This window comes from Capra hircus, chromosome 5 (genome assembly GCF_001704415.2).
Source record: "Capra hircus breed San Clemente chromosome 5, ASM170441v1, whole genome shotgun sequence".
Taxonomy (NCBI): Eukaryota; Metazoa; Chordata; class Mammalia; order Artiodactyla; family Bovidae; genus Capra; species Capra hircus.
Window position 1 is genome coordinate 61,519,633 of NC_030812.1, and position 23,993 is coordinate 61,543,625.

Below are 23,993 nucleotides of genomic sequence, written 5' to 3' on the forward strand. Positions count from 1 at the left end.
CTGTTTTTATCTGCAGTTACCTTAGTAACTGTAGTAAGTGAACCCCCTAAAAATTAACTCTCTTCATACCAGTAACTATCTTTGTGGGTGATACGGATTTGTTTTTAAGTTTTGAGAGGAAATGGAGGCTGGGAAAGTATATTCATTCAGTAAATGTTTATGGAGTGCCTGTTGTGTACTGGTATTATTCTTCATTATGAACAACATACCACGGGCACAAAGTCCCTGCTCTCATTGAACTTACATGCTGGAGAAATACTGATACAGGACAGATAGATTTCTCCCATGTCAAGGGATAGTAGGCGCTCAAGAAGGAAAAAGCCTACATGGAGAAAGGAAGTGATGATTTTGCTGTTGGGATCATCGTGATTTGCTGAGAATTTGATGTGTATCATAAGAGAAAGAGGAGTCAAAGATAACTTCAAGCTTGTGCAGTGGAAAGATTGGAGTTGCCGTGAGCTGAGATGGGAATAGCTGTGGGTCAAACAAGTATTTTTCCAGGGATGATGGGAAGATTAGGAACTCATTTGGAATATATTAAGTCTGGTGTACATATTAAGATATCTGACTTAAAATGTTGAGCATATAGTTGGGTATACCAACCCGAACCTCTGGGGAAAGTTAGGTTATAAAGATAAAATTTGGGAATCATCAGCACATAGATGGTATTTGAAGTTATATTCAAAATGTTAACATTTTAGAAAACATATGTACTTTGAATAATTTTTCTATGCTAAGGTATATTGTCTCTTAATTATGAATACGGTGTATTGTAGCCTATTTTTTTCCACCTAGCAAAATGGTTTGTTTAATAATCAACATTGGAATGATGGTATTCCAGTAAATATCTGTGCTCTAACTTACTTAGCCAAACTGTAGTTGTTGAACATTTAGGTTGTTTTCAGTTTTTTCCCCCTTTATGATGATGTAATGAAATTCTTGTTTGTCTTCACACCTGTATTATTTCCTTTGGAAATGCCCTGAAATGAAATTACTGGGTCAATGCACCTTCTAAAAACATTTGATATGTATGATAGTGTCATAGGATTCAGTTCCTTTCATTTTTTTTTAACCTTTTTTTCTTTGGAAAACAGAAGAAAAAATTAAATGAAGATCACAACCATTGCTAATGCTTTTGTGTGTGGTTTTCTAGATCATTTTGCTGCTCAGATACACACACCTGTTGTTTAAAACCAGAATGGGATCTTGATAGGAATATAGTCTTATATTTTATTTTTTCTGCTTAATTGTATTTTATGGTTATCTTTTTATGCCAGTTAATATAGACTGATACGAGCTAACATTTTTTATATGCTTAAAGATTATTTATTTATTTGGCTGTACTGGGTCTTAGTTGCAGCATGGGAATGTCTTAGTTGTGGCATGTGGGAGGATCTAGTTCTCCAATCAAGGATTGAATAGTCTTTAAAAATCTGATAATAATAAATTGTAAATCTTTGTTGTTTCCCTTTGATTACTGGTGAAATTCATGACCATTTGTATTTTTTATTTTGTGAGTTGGCTCTCATCCATTGCCTTTACCTATTTTTCTATTAGAGTGTTTGTCTTTTTCTTGTTATAATTTTTATAAGAAAAGATAATAAGTTCTCATCTACCATACATTTGTAAATAAATTCTTTTCCTGTTTTTTGTCTTAAATTTTATTTATATTGATTTTTAACGTACTGAAGATTTGAGCTTGTATGTAGTTAAATGCATCACGGTTTTTCTTTCTGATATTTTGTTTTGGTGTCATGTATATGAAAATTTCCTTCACCCCAGGGTTACAAAAATAGTAAATATCTGTATCTTCTGGTGGTTTTTGAAGTTTGTTTTATATTTAAGTCTTAATAGTCCAACTGAAATTTGAGTTAAGCTGTGAGGTTCATTTTCTGTTTCTTTGGAATTATTAATGATATGTTCCGTTTTGTCCTTAAATTCTAGATATCTGCTAAGTTTCTCTCAGTAGTGTTAGGGTAGTGATGGTAGATTTAAAATGCTTTGGTCTCTTTAACAGTGCTCCTGATCTTTGTTTCTTTTTTTTTAAAAGGAACTGTGTGCTTTAATGTTTTCCCTGGATTGGATTAAAGCAAAAACAGAACTTGTAGGCCCTGCTCATCTGATTCATGAATTTGTGGAATACAGGCATATATTGGATGAAAAGGTACATATTAATATTAAAAATAAGTCCTTAAAGGACATACATTTAATTCTAGATTTAATATTGGGGATGAGCAAAATAGAAGAGGTGAAGAGCAATAATTTCCTCATGTTAATCTGGATTAGTCTGATTATTTTGCCTACTGTCCTACTGGGAGTGTGGATAGGATTGAGATTTGAAAGCTGGGAAGTAAACTGTTCAGTGATTTTCTTCTTTTTTTCTAGGAAAAAGAATGTGTTAGTGCAGTACTTTGATAATGAGATTTTTTTTACCCTGTGTTTAAAAGTCTGAAGAGGATCACTGTGTATTTGTTACCTAATGGTTGGCTATTTAATTTTAGCTCATATAGAGAATATTTAAGCCTTTAAAGTGGCAAGATCACAGAAACAGAAAAATATCTGATCTTGGCTCTGGTTATGTTTCTAAGCAATTCTGTTTTGTTCATAGGATGGTACAGACTGTGAGAATTTCCAGGAGTTTTTATCTTTAAATGGGCATCTTCTTGGACGACAGCCATTTCCTAATATTGTGCAACTGGGCCTCTGTGAACTGGAAACTTCAGAGGTTTATCGGCAAGCTAAGCTGCAGGCCAAGCAGGAGGTCGATAACGGAATGCTTTACCTGGAGTGGGTGTAAGTAGGTTAGGAGAGAAACCAGAGGGAGCAGAGTGCTGACTATGTCATTATTTCTCAGGTAGCGAATACATTCACTCCAGGAAGATTTAACTACTTCCTAGAAAGGGCTTGAACTTTTAATAAGCATTCTTTCTTATTGAAAAGTTTTAGAAAAGTAACCATATGTTTTCAAAGAGTCCATTGAAACAGATGCTTGCCTATAAGTTGACTTTTGACAAGTCATCCTAAATATTGGTATAAATGCTTTACTTACTGTAATTACAATGTAGTAGCAAAGAGCATTGTTTTTGAAGCTACAAACATGGGTTTGTGACTCAGTTCTGGAACCTTAAGAGTTTTGTGATTTTTGAACAAGTTACAGGTTACTTTCCTTTTTCATACATCAAGTAGTGATAACAAACCTTTAAAATAAGTTCAATTTTTGTGACGATTCAAATGAGATATTGGATATAAAGTGATGAGTACTTTGCCTGGCATATAGCCCTTATTGGGCTTCCCTGGTAGCTCAGCTGGTAAAGAATCCATCTGCAAAGCAGGAGACCCAGGGTTGATCGCTGGGTCAGGAAGATCCCCTGGAGAAGGGAATGGCTACCCACACCAGTATTCTTTTTTTTTCTTTTTATACAGAATGACAGTCTTATTTTCCACAATTGTAGTGATCTGATTTTTGTGGTTTTTTAAATTGATTAATTTATTTTACTTTACAATATTGTATTGGTCTTGCCATACATTGACTTGAATCCGCCATGAGGGTACATGTGTTCCCCATCCTGAACCCCCCTCCTACCTCCCTCCCCATCCCATCCCTCTGGGTCATCCCAGTGCACCAGCTCCGAGCACCCTATGTCATGCATCAAACCTGGACTGGCGATTCATTTCACATATGATATTTTACATATTTCAGTGCCATTCTCCCATATCATCCCACTCTCGCCCTCTCCCACAGAGTCCAAAAGACTGTTCTATACATCTGTGTCTCTTTTGCTACCTCGCATACAGGGTTATCCTTCCTTCTGTCTAAATTCCATATGTATGCGCTAGTATACTGTATTGGTGTTTTACTTTCTGGCTTACTTCACTCTGTATAACAGGCTCCAGTTTCATCCACCTCATTAGAATTGATTCAAATGTATGCTTGTTAATGGTTGAGTAATATTCCATTGTGTATATGTACTACAGCTTTCTTATCCATTCATCTGCTGATGGACATCTAGGTTGCTTCCATGTCCTGGCTATTATAAACAGTGCTGTGATGAACATTGGGATACACGTGTCTCTTTCAGTTCTGGTTTCCTCGGTGTGTATGCCCAGCAGTAGGATTGCTGGGTTATAAGGCAGTTTTATTTCCAGTTTTTTAAGGAATCTCCACACTGTTCTCCATAGTGGCTGTACTAGTTTGCATTCCCACCAACAGTGTAAGAGGTTTCCCTTTTCTCCACACCCTCTCCAGCATTTATTGCTTATAGACTTTTGGATCGCTGCCATTCTGACTGGTGTGAAATGGTACCTCATTGTGGTTTTGATTTGCATTTCTCTGATAATGAGTGGATGTTGAGCATCTTTTCATGTGTTTATTAGCCATCTGTATGTCGTCTTTGGAGAAATGTCTGTTTAGTTCTTTGGCCCACTTTTTGATTGGGTCTTTTATTTTTCTGGAATTGAGCTGTAGGAGTTGCTTGTATATTTTTGAGATATATTGAGATACATATTTTAATTCTTTGTCCATTGCTTTGTTTGCTATTATTTCCTCCCATTCTGAAGGCTGTCTTTTCACCTTGCTTATAGTTTCCTTTGTTGTGCAGAAGCTTTTAATTTTAATTATGTCCCATTTGTTTATTTTTGCTTTTATTTCCAATATTCTGGGAGGTGGGTCATAGAGGATCCTGCTATAGTTTATGGCAGAGAGTACCCACACCAGTATTCTTGCTTGGGGAACTCCATGGACAGAGGAGCTTGGTGGGCTCTGGCTCTAGGTTGCCTGGGCTTGACTCCTAGCTCATGCTGTTTTTCAGTTGTGTATTATTGGAAGAGAGTTACTCAGCTTCTCTTGCCTAGTGGTACTGTTTCATAGCATTATTGTGAGGATTAAATGAATGTGTGTGTATATGTAAAACATAAAATTGTTGGTTGCTTAGAATAGTACTTAGATCTTAGAAAGTGCTCCATGAATATTAGTAGTTGTTATTAAGAATAAATAGCATTTTGTATTTTGCCTGGTTTATATAATTGGTATAATATATACAGTTGAATTATATATAATATATACAGTCTTAGTGGCTAAAATAGAATTGTAATACTTGGTCTCATAATCAGATGGACATAGATTTAGTTCTTGTTCTCTTTTGAATTGTTGATTTTGTTATTATTTTTTCTTTTTTTTCTCATTTCATCAGTTGTATTTCAACCCTCTGATGCTTTTATCATTGTTTTTTTCTTTTTTTCTGGCTCTGTGGCTTGTGAGATCCCAGTTCCCTGACCAAGGGTGGAATCTGTGCCCCGTACAGTGGAAGCATGGAGTCCCAACCACTGGACTGCCAGGGAGTTCCCTTTATAGCTGTATTTTTTAAATTAATAAATTAATTATTTTTGGCTGTGCTGGGTCTTCGTTGCTGCGTGGCTTTTCTCTAGTTGCAATGTACGGGCTTCTCATTGTGGTAGCTTCTTGTTGCAGAGCATGGGCTCCAGGGTGCACAGGCTTTAGTAGTTGTGGCCCTAGGGCTCTAGAGCTTAGACTCAGTAATTGTGTTGCACAGGCTTAGTTGCTCCACAGTATGTGGGATCTTCCTGGGTCAGGTATAGAGCTCAGGTATTGGCAGGTGGGTTCTTTACTGCTGAGCCACCGGGTAAGCGTTAACTGGGTTTGACCAGGTCATGTTCAAAGAAGCTTTATTTTTCAGTACTAGAAAGATTTTCTGTTCTTTCTGTAGAAAGTTTAGTTTCATATAAACTTAATTTAACTGAGTTTCAGCTTTCAAAGAAACCATTTATTCATAGATTCATTTGTTATTTAATACTTTTTGGCTATATGTGGATCATTGTGACTGGTCAGTTTCCGAATTTTGAGAAATGGAGTAGATAGTGGAAAGTAGTTTCTTAATCTTACTCTCTAAACTTTGCTGGTAACTTACCTGTTTATCCTCTGGATTCTCATCACTCTAGTTCTTGTAGCTTGTTTTTTTTATCACTTCTAGTGAAGTTTAATACTTCCTAGGCAAGATTTAGGAGAAGGCAATGACACCCCACTCCAGTACTCTTGCCTGGAAAATCCCATGGACAGAGGAGCCTGGTAGGCTGCAGTCCATGGGGTAGCTAAGAGTTGGACACGACTGAGCAACTTCACTTTCACTTTTCACTTTCATGCATTGGAGAAGGAAATGGCAACCCACTCCAGTGTTCTTGCCTGGAGAATCCCAGGGACTGGGGAGCCTAGTGGGCTGCCATCTATGGGGTCCCACAGAGTCAGTCAGACACGACTGAAGCGACTTCGCAGCAGCAGCAGCAGCAGGCAAGATTTAAGTCTGATTTACCTTTGTGTTCCCTTTTTTCCTTTGGTCTATTTCGTGTGTGACACTTGCTTGGAATAGGTATCGTTACTTACATTTGCATATGAGGAAAAGGAAACTTACTAGCTTACATTATTTGTGTAACACATCCAATAAGTAGTAGAACTAGGGTGGCCTTTTAGGTTTGTCTGACTCCTAACCTTTGACTCTTAAGATGATACCATTTAACATACTTACTGTGACTGGGGGGTGTGTGTGTGTGTAATTCAGACACTGTTCTAATACTTTCCCCTTATAAGTATGTGCATTATATTCCTTTATCCTTTAGCCCTAAAGTAATATAATATATATAGTAGTGGAGTAGTATTTAGTAGATTAAGATGCAAAGAAAATGACTTTTTTCCCATCTATATTGTAATAATTAGAGAAGAGCAGTTTTAAAGTGCACATCATAATGGTGGGTGTAATGTCATATTTTAGTTAGGGAATGAGCTTCATTTTGGTATAACTTTCCTTTTAAAAAAGATGGAGATTTTTTTGAGGTTTTTCCTTTCATAATGTTTTCTCTGCACATGTTGTTATTAATGTATCAGGAAAATAAAAAATGACATGTATTTGGTTAACTGATTATTTATAATACATGATAGGTTGCTTGATATAGGGTAACTTATCTTAAAATGCTGCTTTCTGTTATGCTTTTTTACTTCAGGTGATTTCTGCTGTCATTTACATGTTGGTAATGTAAGAGTTTTGTATTTTTTGGAGCATAACTGTCTTAAAAGAGTTTATTATGGAAAGAAAATGATTACTTTTATTTATTTGGTTTCTGTTCAATTTTTCCTTATATTTAGAAACAAAAAAAACATGAAGAACCTCTCCCGCTTGGTTGTCCGCCCCCATACAGATGCTGTTTACCATGCTTGCTTTTCTGAAGATGGTCAAAGAATAGCTTCTTGTGGAGCTGATAAAACTTTACAGGTAAACCTCCCTCTTGAGAAAAATTGAGTCATGTACCTAATACTGGGTGCATTTCTTTTTGTTTTTTCTTTTTTGGCCGTGCCACGTGGCTTGTGGGATCTTGGTTCCCCAACCAAGAATTGAGCCTGGACCCTGGCAGTGAAAGTGCCGAGTCCTAACCATTAGACTGCCAGGGAATTCCTGTGTACATATTAGAGTATATTTCAATTCTGAAACTCAGAAAATTACACATTAGGAGCAGAGGAACATTCAGATCTCTTAAATATCTTATGAAAGGTTTCTCTATAGATTTAAAAGATATGATGGTGTGTCTTCATAATTCTAAACTTGCCAAGTGTTGTAGAAGTGCCTTTTACCTTAGCATTCAGTTACTGTCACCCATGTGCCAGCTAATGGTAATGAGGAAATGATCACTTGGTTAAAGGCCAGAAGGATGTCACAGCGCAGTGAACAGGGCTCTGATTAAAAAATGCTGATTAAATCAAATACCTGTTTTATCACAGGCTTGGGAAAATTTCTGACTGTAAATAGGAATTGGACTAGACTATTTCCTAAGGTGCTTGAAGGTGCTTTCTTTAATTTCTCATTTGTTTTCAGACAGCATGATGGAGTGCTTTTCTTTAAATTAGTATTGAACCTTTTGATTTTGAAGGAAACAAAAATTAGTTTAAAACACTTAAATTTAAGATTACAAAGGACTTCCCTGGTGGTCTAGTGGCTAAGACTCCACATTCCCAGCTCAGGGGGCCCAGGTTCGATCCCTGGTTGGGGAACTAGATTCCACGTGCTGCAACTAAGAGTTCATGTGCTACAACTAAAAAAGATCCCACATGCTGCAAGTAAGACCTGGTGCAGCCAAATAAATAGTATTTTTTTAAAAAATTAATATTGCAAGACTGTGATTGTAAGCCTTACTTCTATATGTGTACTTGATTACCATGCGTATTAATTTGGCTTTTGAGCCACAGAAGCATATTGAATAATTTGTTTTCTGTTGATTGTTAAGAATTTGCTAAGCTGTTTTCAAGAACTGAAGCTCTCCTGTCAGTTCTTTTTATTGATGTTATAAACATTTAACAAGAGACAATTTTCTTTTTTATGTAAAGGCATACAAATTCTGACAAATTTTGACTGTTTTTGGATTGAGACTGCCAAGGTTCACTTCTCTTGCAAAATAATAGTGTTTAAGATCTTTCAAAGAAATACTTTTTATTGAATGATGACCCATGGGTAAGAAGTTATAGTAAAAAGATCTATTGTTGTACGTATAGGTATTCAAAGCTGAAACAGGAGAGAAACTTCTAGAAATCAAGGCTCATGAGGATGAAGTGCTTTGCTGTGCATTCTCTGCAGATGACAGATTTATAGCAACCTGCTCAGTGGATAAAAAAGTGAAGGTATGGAACGATTTTCAACCACCATAAAATTGATTTTCTTTTTCTGTTACTGAGGGACTAGAATAAGTTGGGTTAAAGGACTCTTGCCTGTTGATCTACTCACTTGAGGCCAACCAGTTTTTATCCATTATAAATTAATGCTGTCTAAAATTTTTTATTTATAAGCACCAGCAAAAATGCCTAGGTTGATCAGCCCATGATATTTATCAGGCAGCTGGGAAGAACCATTTCAAATTAATGAATTTGCCTGCCACTTATTCTTAAGTCTATGAGTTAAATATCAGTTGAAATCTCTGAGTGTATTGTGATCGGAAGTGTTGTTGCACAAAATTATTGTCTGAGTTGATTCCTGTTGTAAAATATATAATCTGTGAAATGCAACCCAGATTTTTTATCTTTATGAACTGTCTTGTATTCAGTGCATAACTAGATGAATAAACATACTAACAATCAGGTTACTAGTCTACAGAGTAAATAGAGAAAAGAAAACCTATTGATTTTTACCTTCAATTATCACTATAAACTGTGGAAAATTCTGAAAGAGATGAGAATACCAGACCACCTGACCTGCCTCTTGAGAAACCTGTATGCAACTCAGGAAGCAACAGTTAGAACTGGACATGGAACAACAGACTGGTTCCAGATAGGAAAAGGAGTACGTTAAAGCTGTATATTGTCACCCTGCTTATTTAACTTCTATGCGGAGTACATCATGAGAAACGCTGGGCTGGAAGAGGCACAAGCTGGAAACAAGATTGCCGGGAGAAATATCAATAACCTCAGATATGCAGACGACACAACCCTTATGGCAGAAAGTGAAGAGGAACTAAAAAGCCTCTTGATGAAAGTGAAAGAGGAGAGTGGAAAAGTTGGCTTAAAGCTCAACATTCAGAAAACTAAGACCATGGCAAATAGATGGAGAAACAGTGGAAACAGTGTCAGACTTTAATTTTTGGGCTCCAAAATCACTGCAGATGGTGATTGCAGCCAGGAAATTAAAAGACACTTACTCCTGGGAAAGAAAGTTATGACCAACCTAGACAGCATATTAAAAAGCAGAGAGATTACTTTGCCAACAAAGGTCCGTCTAGTCAAGGCTATGGTTTTTCCAGTGGTCATGTATGGATGTGAGAGTTGGACTGTGAAGAAACCTGAGCACCGAAGAATTGATGCTTTTGAACTGTGGTGTTGGAGAGGACTCTTGAGAGTCCCTTGGACTGCAAGGATTTCCAGTCAGTCCATCCTAAAGGAGATCAGTCCTGGGTCTTCATTGGAAGGATTGATGCTGAAGCTGAAACTCCAATACCTTGGCCACCTCATGCAAAGAGTTGACTCATTGGAAAAGACCCTGATACTGGGAGGGATTGGGGGCAGGAGGAGAAGGGGACAACAGAGGATGAGATGGCTGGATGGCATCACCAACTTGATGAACATGAGTTTGGGTAGGCTCCGGGAGTTGGTGATGGACAGGGAGGCCTGGTGTGCTGTAATTCATGGGGTCACAAAGTCGGACACGACTGAGCGACTGGACTGAACTGAAACTTTATTCTCTCTATTCTCTTCAGATTTGGAATTCAATGACTGGGGAACTAGTGCGTATCTATGATGAGCACTCAGAGCAAGTCAATTGCTGCCACTTCACCAACAACAGTAGTCACCTTCTCTTAGCCACTGGTTCAAATGACTACTTCCTTAAAGTAAGTGTGAATGAGAATCATGTAGATAAATTTGATAGATACATCAGAACATCTCCTTTGATTTTTGCTTTTCATATATTGTGTTAATCAAGGATCTTTTGGTTATAGGGATAGAAACTTTCATGTTAGCTCAAGCAACAACAGCAAAAAGGATATTACTGGGTCTTGAAACTGGAAAGTTTGGAAGGAGCCTGTCTTCAGGCATAGCTGATTCCAGATGCCTAACCTACATTCTCAGGCTCTTAAACTCCTCCTCCATCTCTGGATCCTGTTTCCCTTTGTGTTGATTCAGGCGTATTCTATCTGTATGGCAGGAAATAGGGGTATCCTTAGCTCCAGGTGTGCATGGTTACTACAGCTCATAATCACAGAGTAAGGGCCCGTAGTTTTCCTATAGAGAAAACTGTGTTGTACAATAGATCCTTGTAGCTTATTTTATACATGATAGTTTGTACCTCTTAATCCCCTGCCACTATCTTGCCTTCCCTTCCTTCTCCCCACTGGTAACCACTAGCTTGTTCTGTGTATCTGTAGTCTGTTTCTTTTTTGTTATATTCACTAGTTTGTTGTATTTTTTACACATATAAGTGATATCATACAGTATTTGTCTTTTTCTGACTTAATTAAAATTAATGCTTCTCAAGATGAAAAATTGTTTGGGATAGATATACAACAAATATCTGTGAATAACTTTTGACGTTTCCTTTTAACATTTTGTAGGATAAGGAAGTTCATATTTCCTTTTTTTTAATAATAGACAAAATTCTCTAAGATGTGGGAAGTGGTTATTGGTTGGTCAACCATTTTAATTAAGGACAAGTTTTACTTTAAAACCTGTCATTCCCACCTGCATTTCCATGAGGTCTGTCAGAACTTACTTCTTGTGCTTTTTGAACTGAGAGAAGTCAATGAAAAGATGTAAATCTGAAGTTGCCCCCATGTAACTTGTGTTATCTGCAGATTTGGGTTTATCAAGACTGGGATTAAAGAAGCCCAAAATGGAGATGGACATAAAGATCAGGACTTAACCTCATTTACTGATGATTCCCAAAGGATTTTTACCAAAATTAATTTTGGGAGATAAAGGATATCTCCTTCTTTGTTTAACCTAGATAGCATAAATCACCAGAGATGACTGTTGCCTTTTGTTTACATTTTTTATACTTTTCAAACATACCCCAAAGGAGAAATAATAATCATGAACCCCGTGGTGTCCATTGCTAGCTCCAACAATTATCAGCATTTTGCCAATCATATTTTATTCCCCTACCACCTCCCTTTTTTTTCCCCTACCACTTCCCTTTTTTTTTTTTTTTTGACTAAGCATTTTATAGCAAATCCTATCATTTCACTCAGAATGATGGGATGTATACTTTGGCATGTGTCTCTCAGGTATAAAACATAAATAGCATGTCATTATCATACCTAGCATAATAAACAATTTCATAGTATACTTGGTCCATATTCGTTTTTTCTTGTTAGTCTCAAAACATCTTTCTACCATAGATTTGGGCTTCCCAAGGTGGTCCTAGTGGTAAAGAATCTGCCTTCCAGTGCTGGAGATGTAAGAGATGTAGGTTCTGGAGAAGGAGATGGCAACCTACTCCAGTCAGAATCCAGACTTCAAGTGGCATTTGGTTGATAGGTCTGTTAAGACACTTTGATTCTATAAACGTTCTTCTTCCTGCTACCTCATTTTTTATGCCACTGATTTGTTAGAGAAATTGAGTCAGTTTTCCTGTGGAATGTCCCACATTCTGGATTTGGTTGACTGCTTCCAGGAAGGGTTGTTTAACTTGCTGTTCTGATCCATTATGTTTGCTGTCAGATGAATCTATATCTATCTTTACAGTCTTGGTATTTTTGAATCATTGTTTAGAGTGTTAATAGATTTTAGCCTAGTTAGTAGACTCAAGGTTTGTATCGGGAACTCTTAGCAGTGACCGTTTATAGAGTTGGATAACTTAGCATCTCAAAAAATTACAAATAAAATGTAATTTATTTTACATATCACTTATTATAGAGCTGAATAAAAAAAAAATTCAAACTGCTTTGTTAAAAATAAGCATTGGCTAGTTTAGTGCTCAGATGAAAGCCTAAGTAAGTCTTAAAGTCCCTTAGATTTAGGTGCTGATCTAAGGGCCGCCCCATTACTTGTTAATCCCATGCTCACCTTTATGTTTGACACCTTGGTCAGACTGAATTGAAGATACTCCTATAACTGGAAAAGCTTAATTGGGAGGGAAGGAAGAACTTTACATGATTTCTAATTTTTCCCCATTCAGTGGTAATTTTTCAGTTGTCTTTTTATCTTTCTCAAATAGCTCTGGGATCTGAATCAAGAAGAATGTCGAAATACCATGTTTGGCCATACAAATTCAGTCAGTCACTGCAGATTTTCACCAGATGATCAGGTTTTGGCCAGTTGTTCAGCTGATGGAACATTAAAGGTATGCTTTTGTTCATTGTTAAAGTGGGTTTTGCATAACTGTATTGTCTTATACTTGGGTTATGGAAATAGATTTCTGTTTTCCCATTGCTACAGAAAGCTTCTTCCTTCACCATCCAGGAGCATTTTGAATGTAACTGTAATTCCTTCTCATAATGATTGTTTATTAATGGTTTACTACCCTGTGCTTTTAAGTTCATATAATTGAAATTCTTTGGTTTTTTAGAAATGCATTTGTTTATTAATACTTATTTTTGGCTGTGTTGGGTCTTTGTCGCTCATCGGACTTTTCTCTAGTTTTGGCAAGTGGAGGCTACTCTCTAGTTGAGGTGTGTGAGCTTCTCATTGCAGTGGCTTCTCTTCTTTTCTTAGAGCATGGTTTCTAGGGCATGGGGAATAAAGTAGTTGCAGCTCTTGGACTCTAGAGCACAGGCTCAGTAGTTGTGGCACATGGGCTTAGTTGCTCCACAGCATGTGGGATCTTTCAGGATCAAGGATTAAACCCTCATCTCCTGCATTGGTAGGTGGATTCTTTACCACTGAGCCACCAGGGAAGCCCAAGTTCTTTAATTTTTAAGCATTATATTTAATTTATGATTTGTAAAACCTTTTGAGCTCTATGGTGTCAAGTTTGTAAAGTTCTTGCTTTTATTTATCGTTTACTTATTCTGCTTTTTATGTTCCTATATTCCTGTTCTTAAGAAATCATGGGGGGAAAAGTCAGAGCTAGGGGTAAAAAAATGTATTCAGCCTCCTGAAATTTATAGTGTTTAAAAAAACTAAATTTTTTTAAATCTCCACCTTCTCAATAAGATACTAGTGCCAATTTTTTTTTTTTTTTTTGCCATTTCCTGTCTCTGCTGTTATTCTGGTCTTCCTTTCGTGTTGGATCCAGTCCTTCTTTGACTTCCTCATCTCTCTTCCTCATCTCCCTCCCATGCTGTACTGTTTGCTCTGGTTCATGGTGTCAGACACTCATGTCTCATAGCAACCTTCTACCGTATATTTCCATCTCTCTTTATCCCCATACATAGCTGGTAGATGAACTCTCTACCTCTGTTTTCATCTTGCCTTTTTTAGCTGGAACATGAAAGTACCAAGTTCTAAATTTTATAAACCCAGCCTCATCTGACACACCTCTAAGGCTCTTCACCCTCATCATTCTTATCTCTGTTCCTATTCAATATTTTAATTGTCACTTCTGGGCAAGATAATTTTGGGTGCTTATTTCAACTACTGTCCTTATATATGTGTTTCATAAGTCTTTTTTGGAATTTTTTTTTTTTTGGCCTCCAATTCACTTATCTAAGTTTTTGATGACCCTCAACTTTATAAATTTAAACAGTAAATGCAAAGCCTTCTTCAGAAAGTGTTCTCTTATAACATCCATCCATCTGGTTGTGAGAATATATATACATATCTATCTACCTGTATCTGTATGTATAGATGGAAACTGCTTGATCTTCTGATTTCCACTTGTAAATTAAAAAAAAGATTTATTTTTAAAAAATTTTGGCTGTGTCGGGTCTTCACTGCTGCATGGGCTTTTTCTCTAGCTGTGTTGAGTGGGGGCTACTCTCTAGTTGCAGTGTGCAGGCTTCTCATTGCTGTGGCTTCTCTTGTTGCAGAGCATGGGCTCTAGGCATACAGGCTTCAGTAATTGCGGCACATGGGCTCAGCAGTCGTGGCTCCCAGGGTCTAGAGCATAGGCTCAGTAGTTGTAGCCCATAGGCTTAGCTCCTCTGTGGCATGTGGGATCTTCCTGGACTAGGGATTGAACCCATGTCTCCTGCATTGGCAGGGGGATTCTTTACCACTGAGCCACCAGGGGAGCCCTCTGCTTATAAATTTGTTGTATGGTTCAGTTCACTCATTTTTCATGTGTTTTCTGTTTCTTTGATAAGGTTAAATATAGGTTTATGACCTGCAGAGACCTTGGCATCGTGTTGTAACTCTGAAGTTCATTGTACACAGTTGTATTCAAAACATGTGCTCAGTAAATTTTCTTGGCATGTACCTCTTCCAGGGAAATACTTGAACCCACCAGGCTCTGTTTGGTTTGTTAGAATCTCTAGAGATTTGTTAATGCTGCTAGGTGACTTTTAAGTTACAGCAAGCTAAACTCTCTTGATGCTCATCCTTTGGTTGAATCTTTAACCTCTCTTTGTTGACTGAGGATATCTCATTTTTGTATAGATTACTTCAGGGCATCTAGGGATTTTCTGGGTAGAACGTTACTTTATAGAGTTTCCTAGCATTTAGTAGATGTTGGGAGCATTCTTAGAACATTCAGGTAAATGGATTTGGCCTCTGTGACATGTTCTCTGTAAATACCAAATATCTGTGTTTTCTTTGGGATGATCCATGTCTGAGGAGGTTTTTCAGAGGTCTGGTGAAGGCAACGTTGTTCTGAAAGATTCTTTCAGTCCTATAAGTTTTTGATTTTTACTTAGAGAATGAGTTCAGAAAGCATTTTATATCTCAAGGCAGGTTCTCCTTTTATCTCCATTGCTAATTCTAAGTTCTGGGAAGATTCCATTATTATTAGGTTAATGTTGAAGAAAGTTGTGAAACCAGGCCATTTATCTGTTTAACAATTTCAATTGGTACAATTCAACTAGGCCTTCTTTGCTGCCAAGTAATAGTTTGTTCCTTGAATTGAATTCACCATTGTGCCTGTTCCAAACCTTTTTTGTTGTTCTTAAGCCCCCAACCCTGTCACTATATCTCATTCATTCTATGGAAATAACTTTACCTCATACCTATTCAGAAGGTTAACACCACCCAAGAGCTACCCGTCATGAGCTCCCTCAGAAATTGCCATAAAAAACTCTACATGCTACACGCTAAGATGCTTCAGTTGTGTCTGACTCTTTGTGACCCTGTGGACCATAGCCTGCCAGGCTCCTCTGTCCATAGGAATCTCCAGGCCAAAATACTGGAGTGGGTTGGAGTGCCATGGAATACTGGCGTGCCATACCCTCCTTCAGGGGACCTTCCCCATCCCAGGGATCGAACCTGTGTCTCATGTCTTTTGCATTGGCAGGAGGGTTCTTTACCTCTAGTGCCACCTGGGAAGTAAACGGCTCTACTGCGCTTCTTTTCTCCCATCTCCATGCTCAGGAAGTCCTCTACTTGTGCCTACTGTTTCTTTTTCCCTTCTTCCTCTGACACCTTGCCCCATTGGTTATTTCTGTATTGCATTTTCAGTTTTTCTTTTCTTTTGAATCCCTTTCTACAGTTTACAGATGTTCTTGGGCCTTCCTAAGCATTATAAAACCAAAAAAGTGAAAACCCTTTGATTCTTCCTTGATTGTGTTATCCTCTGAAACATTCAGTTTTTCTTTCTGACTAGACCTTTAAATCACCTACACTCGCCTCCACTTCCTATCTACTTGTTCACTACTTAACCCTTTTTCAGCCTGGTCTGTCTTCTGCGTATTCCCTTGAAGAGTAAAATCCAGTTTTATTTCATTTTCATTCTTTTTGATGTAAAATCTAATGCTCTTTGGAAGAGTGTGGGATCCAGTATTTTTCTTTATCCAGTTTTTATTCTTTCCCATGTTATCACACTCCTGTTGACCACCTGTGTTTCCTTTTTGAAACTCCTCATTTGGCATCGATGTTTTCTTCTTTCTTCTCCTGTCTTTCTTGCTGTGCTGTGCTAGTTGCTCAGTTGTGTCCGACTCTTTGTGACCCTGTGGACTGTAGCCCGCCGGGCTCCTCTGTCCATGTGGATTCTCCAGGCAAGAATGCTGGAGTGGGTTTCCATGCCCTCCTCCAGGGGATCTTCCCAACCTAGGGATCAAACCCAGGTCTCCTGCATTGCAGGCGGATCCTTTACCGTCAGAGCCACCAGGGAAGCCTGTCTCTCTTACCCCTTCTTTAACTTTTCCCTTCCCATTAAAATATGGCCATTCCTCAAGCATCTAGTCTTGACTACCACCTCCATCACCTTTTTTCTGTTCCATGTCAGCCAGTCTCATGGCTTTATCTCCTCTCTCATGAGTGTGTTTCACACGTGTTCTGTCCAGCCCTCGTTTCTCTTATGTCCTGCATTTTTAACTGTCTGCTCATTTGCTGTCACTTAGATAAAACACTGTACCTCAAAATCACTGTGCTCCAAACTGAACTCTTCTTTTTTTTTTTTTCCCCACACTGACCTACTTTTTATGGTTCCTCTATGTTTTCATGGTTTTGATTAGATCATTGTTCAGGATTTACATCATCCTGACTGATCACAGTTGGGCTATGTAGTATATGACAATTTTTTTCCCCCCTCCTTTTTCATACAATACTTTATTCTCTTTGGGATTAAATATGTTGCACAGTTAACAGTGTCGTTCTGTGTTTTCATTTGCTAATTTTTTTTAATGTGCATATCACTCATCCATCTTCAAGCTATCCCCTGTCTAAGTTGCTCTTAAATAATTCAGTTTTTTGATTTGACATTTTCTCTTCTTAGAAATAACTTTCTTGGAGGCATCTGTCTTGTTCCATTGTGACTGGTGATACTATTTATCCCCAGTGTTCAGCTGCCATCCTGGGATCTCCTTTTGCTATCATCCTGGGATCCTCCTGCTTTTCTCTTGAGTTGAAACCCTTGTTTCCTGAATTTATTGGTTTAGTCTCAGTGTGGTGGAAAGTCTCCCCTAACTTTCTAAGAAAGCATGCTGAGAGGAAATTTTTGAGACCATATCTGTCTAAAAGTGCCTTTATTCTAGCTTCATATTTAATTGATACTTTTGATTGTATATAGAAGGAAATAATTTTCTTCTTAGAATTTTGGAGACATTGTTCCCTTGTCTTTGAACTCCCGAAGTTTCACTTGAGATGTTTGAAGACATTCTGATTCATATGTGATCTATTTTCCTGGTCTCGAAACTTTTAAGATCTTTATAAAATTCCCAGTGTGTCTCTTTTTAGAACTTTCATGACAGTATGCCTTGGTGTGGGTTTGTCTTTGTTTATTGTTCTTGGCACTTGGTAGCCTCTTTCAATCTGGAAATTCATGTCCTGCAGTTCTGGAGGTTTTCTTTAATCATTTGATTTATTCTCATCTAGTTTCTTTTTCTAGAATGTCTGTTGGGGATGTTTTCTTATTTTTCTCCCCTCATCCATTCGTCCTACTTCTTGGAAAATTTATTTAGCTTTATTTTCGTCTCCTATTTTGTTTTAAATTTCTGCTATCATATTTTTAAGTGTACCCATTCTTTTTTTGTTTTTAAATGATGATTAATTTTATAAGAGAGTACTCAAAATATGCCTAGAGAGAAAAAGTCTCTTTACTCCTGTTTCATGTGGGTTTGGGGAGAGTATGGAGGTGAATATATGTGTTCTATCTGCAGAACCCTGTTTTGTTTCACTAACGCTATTGTCTCTTCTCACCTGTGCTTGAAACATGGGAATAATCTGTCTTTTCTCTTAAAATGTATTTACTGACTATTTATTAAGTACTTACTATGTGGCAGATTCTGTACTAGATGTTTGGTTTTTAGACACTTTAGAGAAAAAGTATATTTCCTGACCTGAAGTTGTTCAGGGTCTAGTGAGGAGAAAACCAAGTCATAGACAAACCATGAAGATGATGAAAGTATGTGTCAGGGGGCTCAGAGCAGGCAGGGTTCTGTGCGGGAGCATGTAGACCCTTGCTGCTGCTCCTATACTGCTCTGTCCTCCCTTTGCCTTATCTCTGCTTCCCTATTTTGTACCTTCATTTATGCTGACCCCTTAGCCTAAACTCCTGGGTATCATTTTGGTATGGAAATTGTGTCCATCTTAAGTTGATATAGTCCCTGGTGGCTCAGATGGTAAAGCGTCTGACTACAGTTCGGGAGACCTGGGTTCAATCCCTGGGTTGGGAAGATCCCCTGGAGAAGGCAATGGCAACCCACTCCAGTATTCTTGTCTGGAAAATCCCATGGAAGGAGGAGCTTGGTAGGCTGCAGTCCATGGGGTCGCAAAGAGTCAGATACTACTGAGCGACTTCACTTTCTTTCTATTTTTTAAGTTGGTGTAGAGGCTGATCTTCAGGCAGGAAAGTGAGGAGGTAAAAAGTTTCCCCAAGCCCACAGGTTTGGTAAAGCATTTCCACTGTGTTGTGTGTTTCCCTTTCAAATGACTCATCTGACATATCTTGTGGTTTTATTTTTTTTAAAGGGGAGCATGTTTTTTAAAAGTCATCATTGAATTTGTTGCAATATTGCTTCTGTTTTATGTTTTGGTTTTTTGGCCCCAGGGCAGATAGGTCTTAGCTCCCCAACCAGGGATTGTATCCATACCCCCTGTATTGGAAGGGGAAGTCTTAAACCACTGGACTGCCAGGAAAGTCCTGTTAGTCATTTATGTGCTTGTCTTACCTCCTTTACTGCCTCTGAACTCCTTGAGAGTAGTGTCTGTATCCGATTCATTTATATAATCTCAAAGTGACTCACATCATGTGAGCAAGATGATAAACCTTTACCGTGTCCCTTCAGATTGAATTAAGACTTCTCGAAACTCAAAAGAAAAACATTTTAAAAGTCTTCAGGGACAGGATTCTGATTTCATTGGTGAGTATCAAATGTGATTGTGGAGCACAGAGCGCTAGCAGCAGGGGGACAGACATTACTGCACCCTGGGTGAGAACTGCTGTGTTTGTGGCAGCTTTCCCACAGAGCTATTAAGCCAGTGTCGTTGGCTGGTTTGCACTGATACAGTGACGTGCAATAAGCAGACATCCTGCAAAATGATGCTGGATAACAACATTTCAAGGTCAATGTCTTGTAAAGCTTTTATTTTCTAAAACGATGGAGAACTGTAAAATTATTTCTTGCTCCAAATGGCTCTGTAATCATCTAAGTGTTTTATAGTGTATCATGTTGATAAACGTGTTTTTCAGGCCCCAATGATAAACTGTTTCAAAATGTGAGTTTTATTTAAAAATTGCCGTTTAAACCACACGAGGGCCAGGGTGCATGTGGGCCCTGGATACAGGGCAATGACTAGCTCAGAATGAAATTCAGGTGTTTATTTGGTCCCTCAACATGTGGAATTTCATCACTCCTTGGATAGGAGCTAAAGTCAGGCCCACCTGTAAAAGATGTAGTGAAATTGGGTTGTATTAGTTTTCTTTTTCTTCCTAAAATCAAGGCAGTGATTGCTTTTGTTTTTCGTGTTGAGGGAAACAGTGTGATTTCTCATATAATCTGGCTGATGTGACTGAAGCTTCTGGCACTGGAGTTTAGATTTTCTCTCTTTTTTTTTTTTTTTTTTTTTTTTTGACATTGTTGTTAATCTTTATGTTTTAAAAAATATAACATCAATATAAAGAAAAAAACACAGGGTAATATTACAAAAATATCTTGAGTTTACAATTTAGAAAATCAATTTTTGACTATATAGTAATGATAACTGTACTTCAACTAGCCCAATATTTATTTTATTTTACCTTCTATTTGCACTGTCCAGTATTTTCAAATGAAAGTAAAATCAGTGAAATAGAAAGTATTTTTGTTTTTTTTTTTAATTTTTTTCCCTAGGATTTAATGGTAATACATCCAGTACAACATTTTCCAAACAGGATTCCTTAAATCACTAGTCCCTTGAGATGCTACTCAAGTAAATATTCCAGGACAACCCAGCTGGATGCTTTAGTAACATCCCACTTCTAGATTTTCTCTCTTGAGTGTCAAGAAGGGCTAACAATACTTCAGAAGTCTCTTTGGGTTCATCCAGTTTATTTGAAGTTATTGCATGGGGAAAGGTTTTGGGTTTGGCTGTATTTCTAGTGTATATAATCTTTAAACTTGAGAGATTTAAACGTGTGTGCTCAGTCACTTGGTTGTGTCTGACTCTTTACGACCCCATGGACTGGAGCCCACCAGGCTCCTCTGTCTGTGGGATTTCCCAGGCAAGCATACTGGAGTGGGTTGCCATTTCCTTTTCCAGGGGATTTTCCTGATCCAGGGATCAAACTTCTATCTACTCTGTCTTTGGCAGTGGAGGCAGATTCTATGCCCACTGAGTCATTGGGGAAGCTTGTGTCTGGCCAGTCAAATCTGGTTTTACTCTCGGAGCTGTGCTTTGGAAGCTGAGTTGAAGCCTGAGGAACAGCTTTTTTGTTTGTTTGTTTTGTTTTAAATCCTTGTCCTTGACCAACGCTAGGTCTGTGTATGGCAGCCATTATCATTCGACGAAGCTGGGACACTGCACAGGCCAAGGGGAGTGAAGATGGATTAAAAAGTAGTTAAAAGTAATTTTTTGGCTGCGTCGGGTCTTTGTTGCAGTCCGAAGACCTTCTCTAGTTACAGAGAGTGGGGGGCTCCTCTTTGATGTGTGTCAGCTTCTCATTGAAGTGGCTTCTATTGTTGCTGGAGCACAGGCTCTAGGGCACTTGGGCTTCAGTAGTGGTGACGTGTGGGCTCTAGAGTACAGGCTCAATATTTGTGCACAGGCTTAGTTGCTCTACAGCATGTGGAACTTTGCAGACCAGGGATCAAACCTGTGTCCCCTTGCATTGGAAGGTGGATTGTTAACCACTGGACCACCAGGAAAGTCCAAGATCTTTTTTGAAGCCCTTTGTTTTTCGGGCTGCTCAGATGGCTTTGCTAGTAAGTGAGGTTTGGTCTTGTCTCCCACTCCCCAGGATCCGGTTATTTTAGAGACCCCTTTAGCCCCACCAAGTGCAGAAGACTGCTTCCTTTCAGCATAGCTTTGTTTTGTATTTTCAGGGACTTCCTTATGTCTCTGGATGCTCTGCTAGATTGTAGCTCAGCTTGGACTGGGTCCTGTGTGTCGCGCGCATGCTGTGCATATGGTAGACTGTGAGGCGCGCCTCATGGCTGGCACAGCAGAGGGCAGCAGTAGCAAGTCGTGAGCCACGCCTTTCTTATGCGCTCATCCTGCTGTCAGTGCCTAATCTTTGGCCTCCTCCACACCATGCAAGGCTCTTTTAACATTTTATATAGTTTTACATTCTTTTTTGGAGTGCTTTTAATTTTTTTTTTCTTTTTAGGAAGGTGATGAATGAAGCTGGAATACTTAATTTAAAAGCCTTATAAAAAGTTATGCATAATGAAAAATAATTCATTAAGTGAACTTGAATATTTTGTGTAACATTTAATCCAGGTGGGATTCTAGAGGTGTGACTTGAGATCAAAACAAACTTAAAACATTTTTTTTTATTTTTGAAATTTGAAGCTTTGGGATGTGAAATCCGCAAATGAGAGGAAAAGCATTAATGTGAAGCAGTTCTTCCTGAATTCAGAGGAGCCTCAGGAGGATCTGGAAGTGATAGTGAAATGCTGTTCGTGGTCTGCTGATGGTGCTAAGATAATGGTGGCCGCGAAAAATAAAGTCTTTGTAAGTACTGGTATTTAAAAAAGCCAAATTTAGTCTAACTTAAAGAAAGTTGAAACACCTGTTGATTGTTGCATTTTACACTGTTTATTGACATAAAGTATAGCTGAATGTTTTTGGGGCAGATGCTCTAACCTCCTGTAATTCTTAGAACTGTGCTTCAGGGAGTGTCCATAGGCCTTGTGAGAAAAGGTCTCCATGGTCAAACAGGTTTGGAAATGTTACGTATTACTTTCCCCCCTTTAGTGTATACTAATATATAATATCTATGGCCTCTAGAAGTCCTACAATAAAGAAACAATTTCCGTTGTTTACAACCAGTGTATCTCAAATTGGTCTAAAACATAGATGGAATGCTGGCTGCATCACTCAGCCCACTTCCCCCCACAATTTACCAGTACATTGGTTTAGGTGACTTTCAGAGTACTTTCTTAGCCCTAAAATATTATGATTTGGTAACTGATAGAAATACTTATCGACAACTGAAGTTTGTGATATTTCTGTGAAGTAAATGAGGAAGATATGCAAAAGAAGGTAAATGCCTAGGAAATGCCTTCTTTTTTCAGTTCTTGTAACAGTTTACATTTGTAGTATTCAGAGTGCTCTTATATAGAATTTCTCTTGATATAACTACCCAAAGGACACAGCACATTGCAGTAGCCCTCTGGTAGTAATGTGTCCAAAGTTACACTGTGATTTGGAGACCTAGGTCTTCTGATTTAGGGCCCAGTGTCATTATATTCTGATGGTAACTTTAAAAACTTAATGAGCGATATTCGATTACAGTTTTATTTCATTTTCAGCTTTATTGAGGTATGATTGACAAAATTGTAAAATATTTAAAGTGTATATAACATGATGATTTGATACATTGTGAGGGCTTCCCTGGTGGCTCTGTGGTGAAGAATCTGCCTGCCAGTGCAGCAGACCCAGGAGACCTAGGTTCAATTCCTGGGTTGGGAAGATCCCCTGGAGAAAGAAATGGCAACCCGCCCTAGTATTCTTGCCTGGAAAATCCCATAGATAAGAGGAACCTGGTAGGCTACAGTCCTTGGGGTTGCAAAAGAGTTGGGTGTTACTTAGCGACTAAATAACAACATACATCGTGAAGGGATTACTCTTGTTGAGCTAATTAACATATTGTCACCTTACATATTTGTCTGCTTTTCTTCCTCCCTCCCTTCCTTTAAGATGTTAACATTTTACTCTCTTTTACAGTGCAATATCACCGATAGTCACCATGTTATACATTAGATCCACAGACCTTATTTATCTTGTAACTAAAAGTTTGTATCCTTTTGTCAGCCTTTCCCTATTTCTCCCACCCAAGAGATTCCAGTTTTAATGAACACAATTGAAGCATACATATAGTTGTATAAAAACTAACGGAGGGACTATTTATATTATTATTATTGATCTAGTAGTTATGACCCTTGGATCTTGGTTGCTTATAGGTTTTTACCCCTTTAGCAGGAAACCAAAGAGAAATTTATCCTTTTTGTCTTAAGTTTGTTAAAGTCTATAAACGCAGAAAGGAACCCTGCATTTGCAAGATGTGAAGATTTGTAAAATTTGCCATTTTAGCTATTTTAAAATACACAGTTCAGTGGCATTCATTATATTCACAATGTTGCATATGCATCTATCACCATTTTTCCAAAACTTTTTTCATCAAACAGAAACACTGTAACCAATAAGTAGTAACTCCCTCTTCAGCCCCTGGTAACCTCTAAACTATGAATTTACCTTTTCTAGATATTTCATATAAGTGGAGTCATATAGGTCTTTTTGTGTCTGGCTCATTTCATTTAGCGTAACATATCAGGGTTCATTC

At 38.1% G+C, this 23,993-nt stretch overlaps 1 protein-coding gene across 5 annotated transcripts in view; it reads left to right on the forward strand.

Moving 5' to 3' along the window:
- APAF1 (apoptotic peptidase activating factor 1) overlaps window positions 1–23,993 on the forward strand; it is an 82,480-nt gene that overhangs the window by 24,704 nt on the left and 33,783 nt on the right. For all 5 annotated transcript variants that reach the window (XM_013964001.2, XM_013963999.2, XM_018047554.1 and 2 more), the window contains 7 exon segments: window positions 2,051–2,164; window positions 2,609–2,793; window positions 7,151–7,277; window positions 8,549–8,674; window positions 10,240–10,371; window positions 12,696–12,821; window positions 22,001–22,162. In XM_013964001.2, the coding sequence (XP_013819455.1) occupies window positions 2,051–2,164; window positions 2,609–2,793; window positions 7,151–7,277; window positions 8,549–8,674; window positions 10,240–10,371; window positions 12,696–12,821; window positions 22,001–22,162 (972 nt within the window).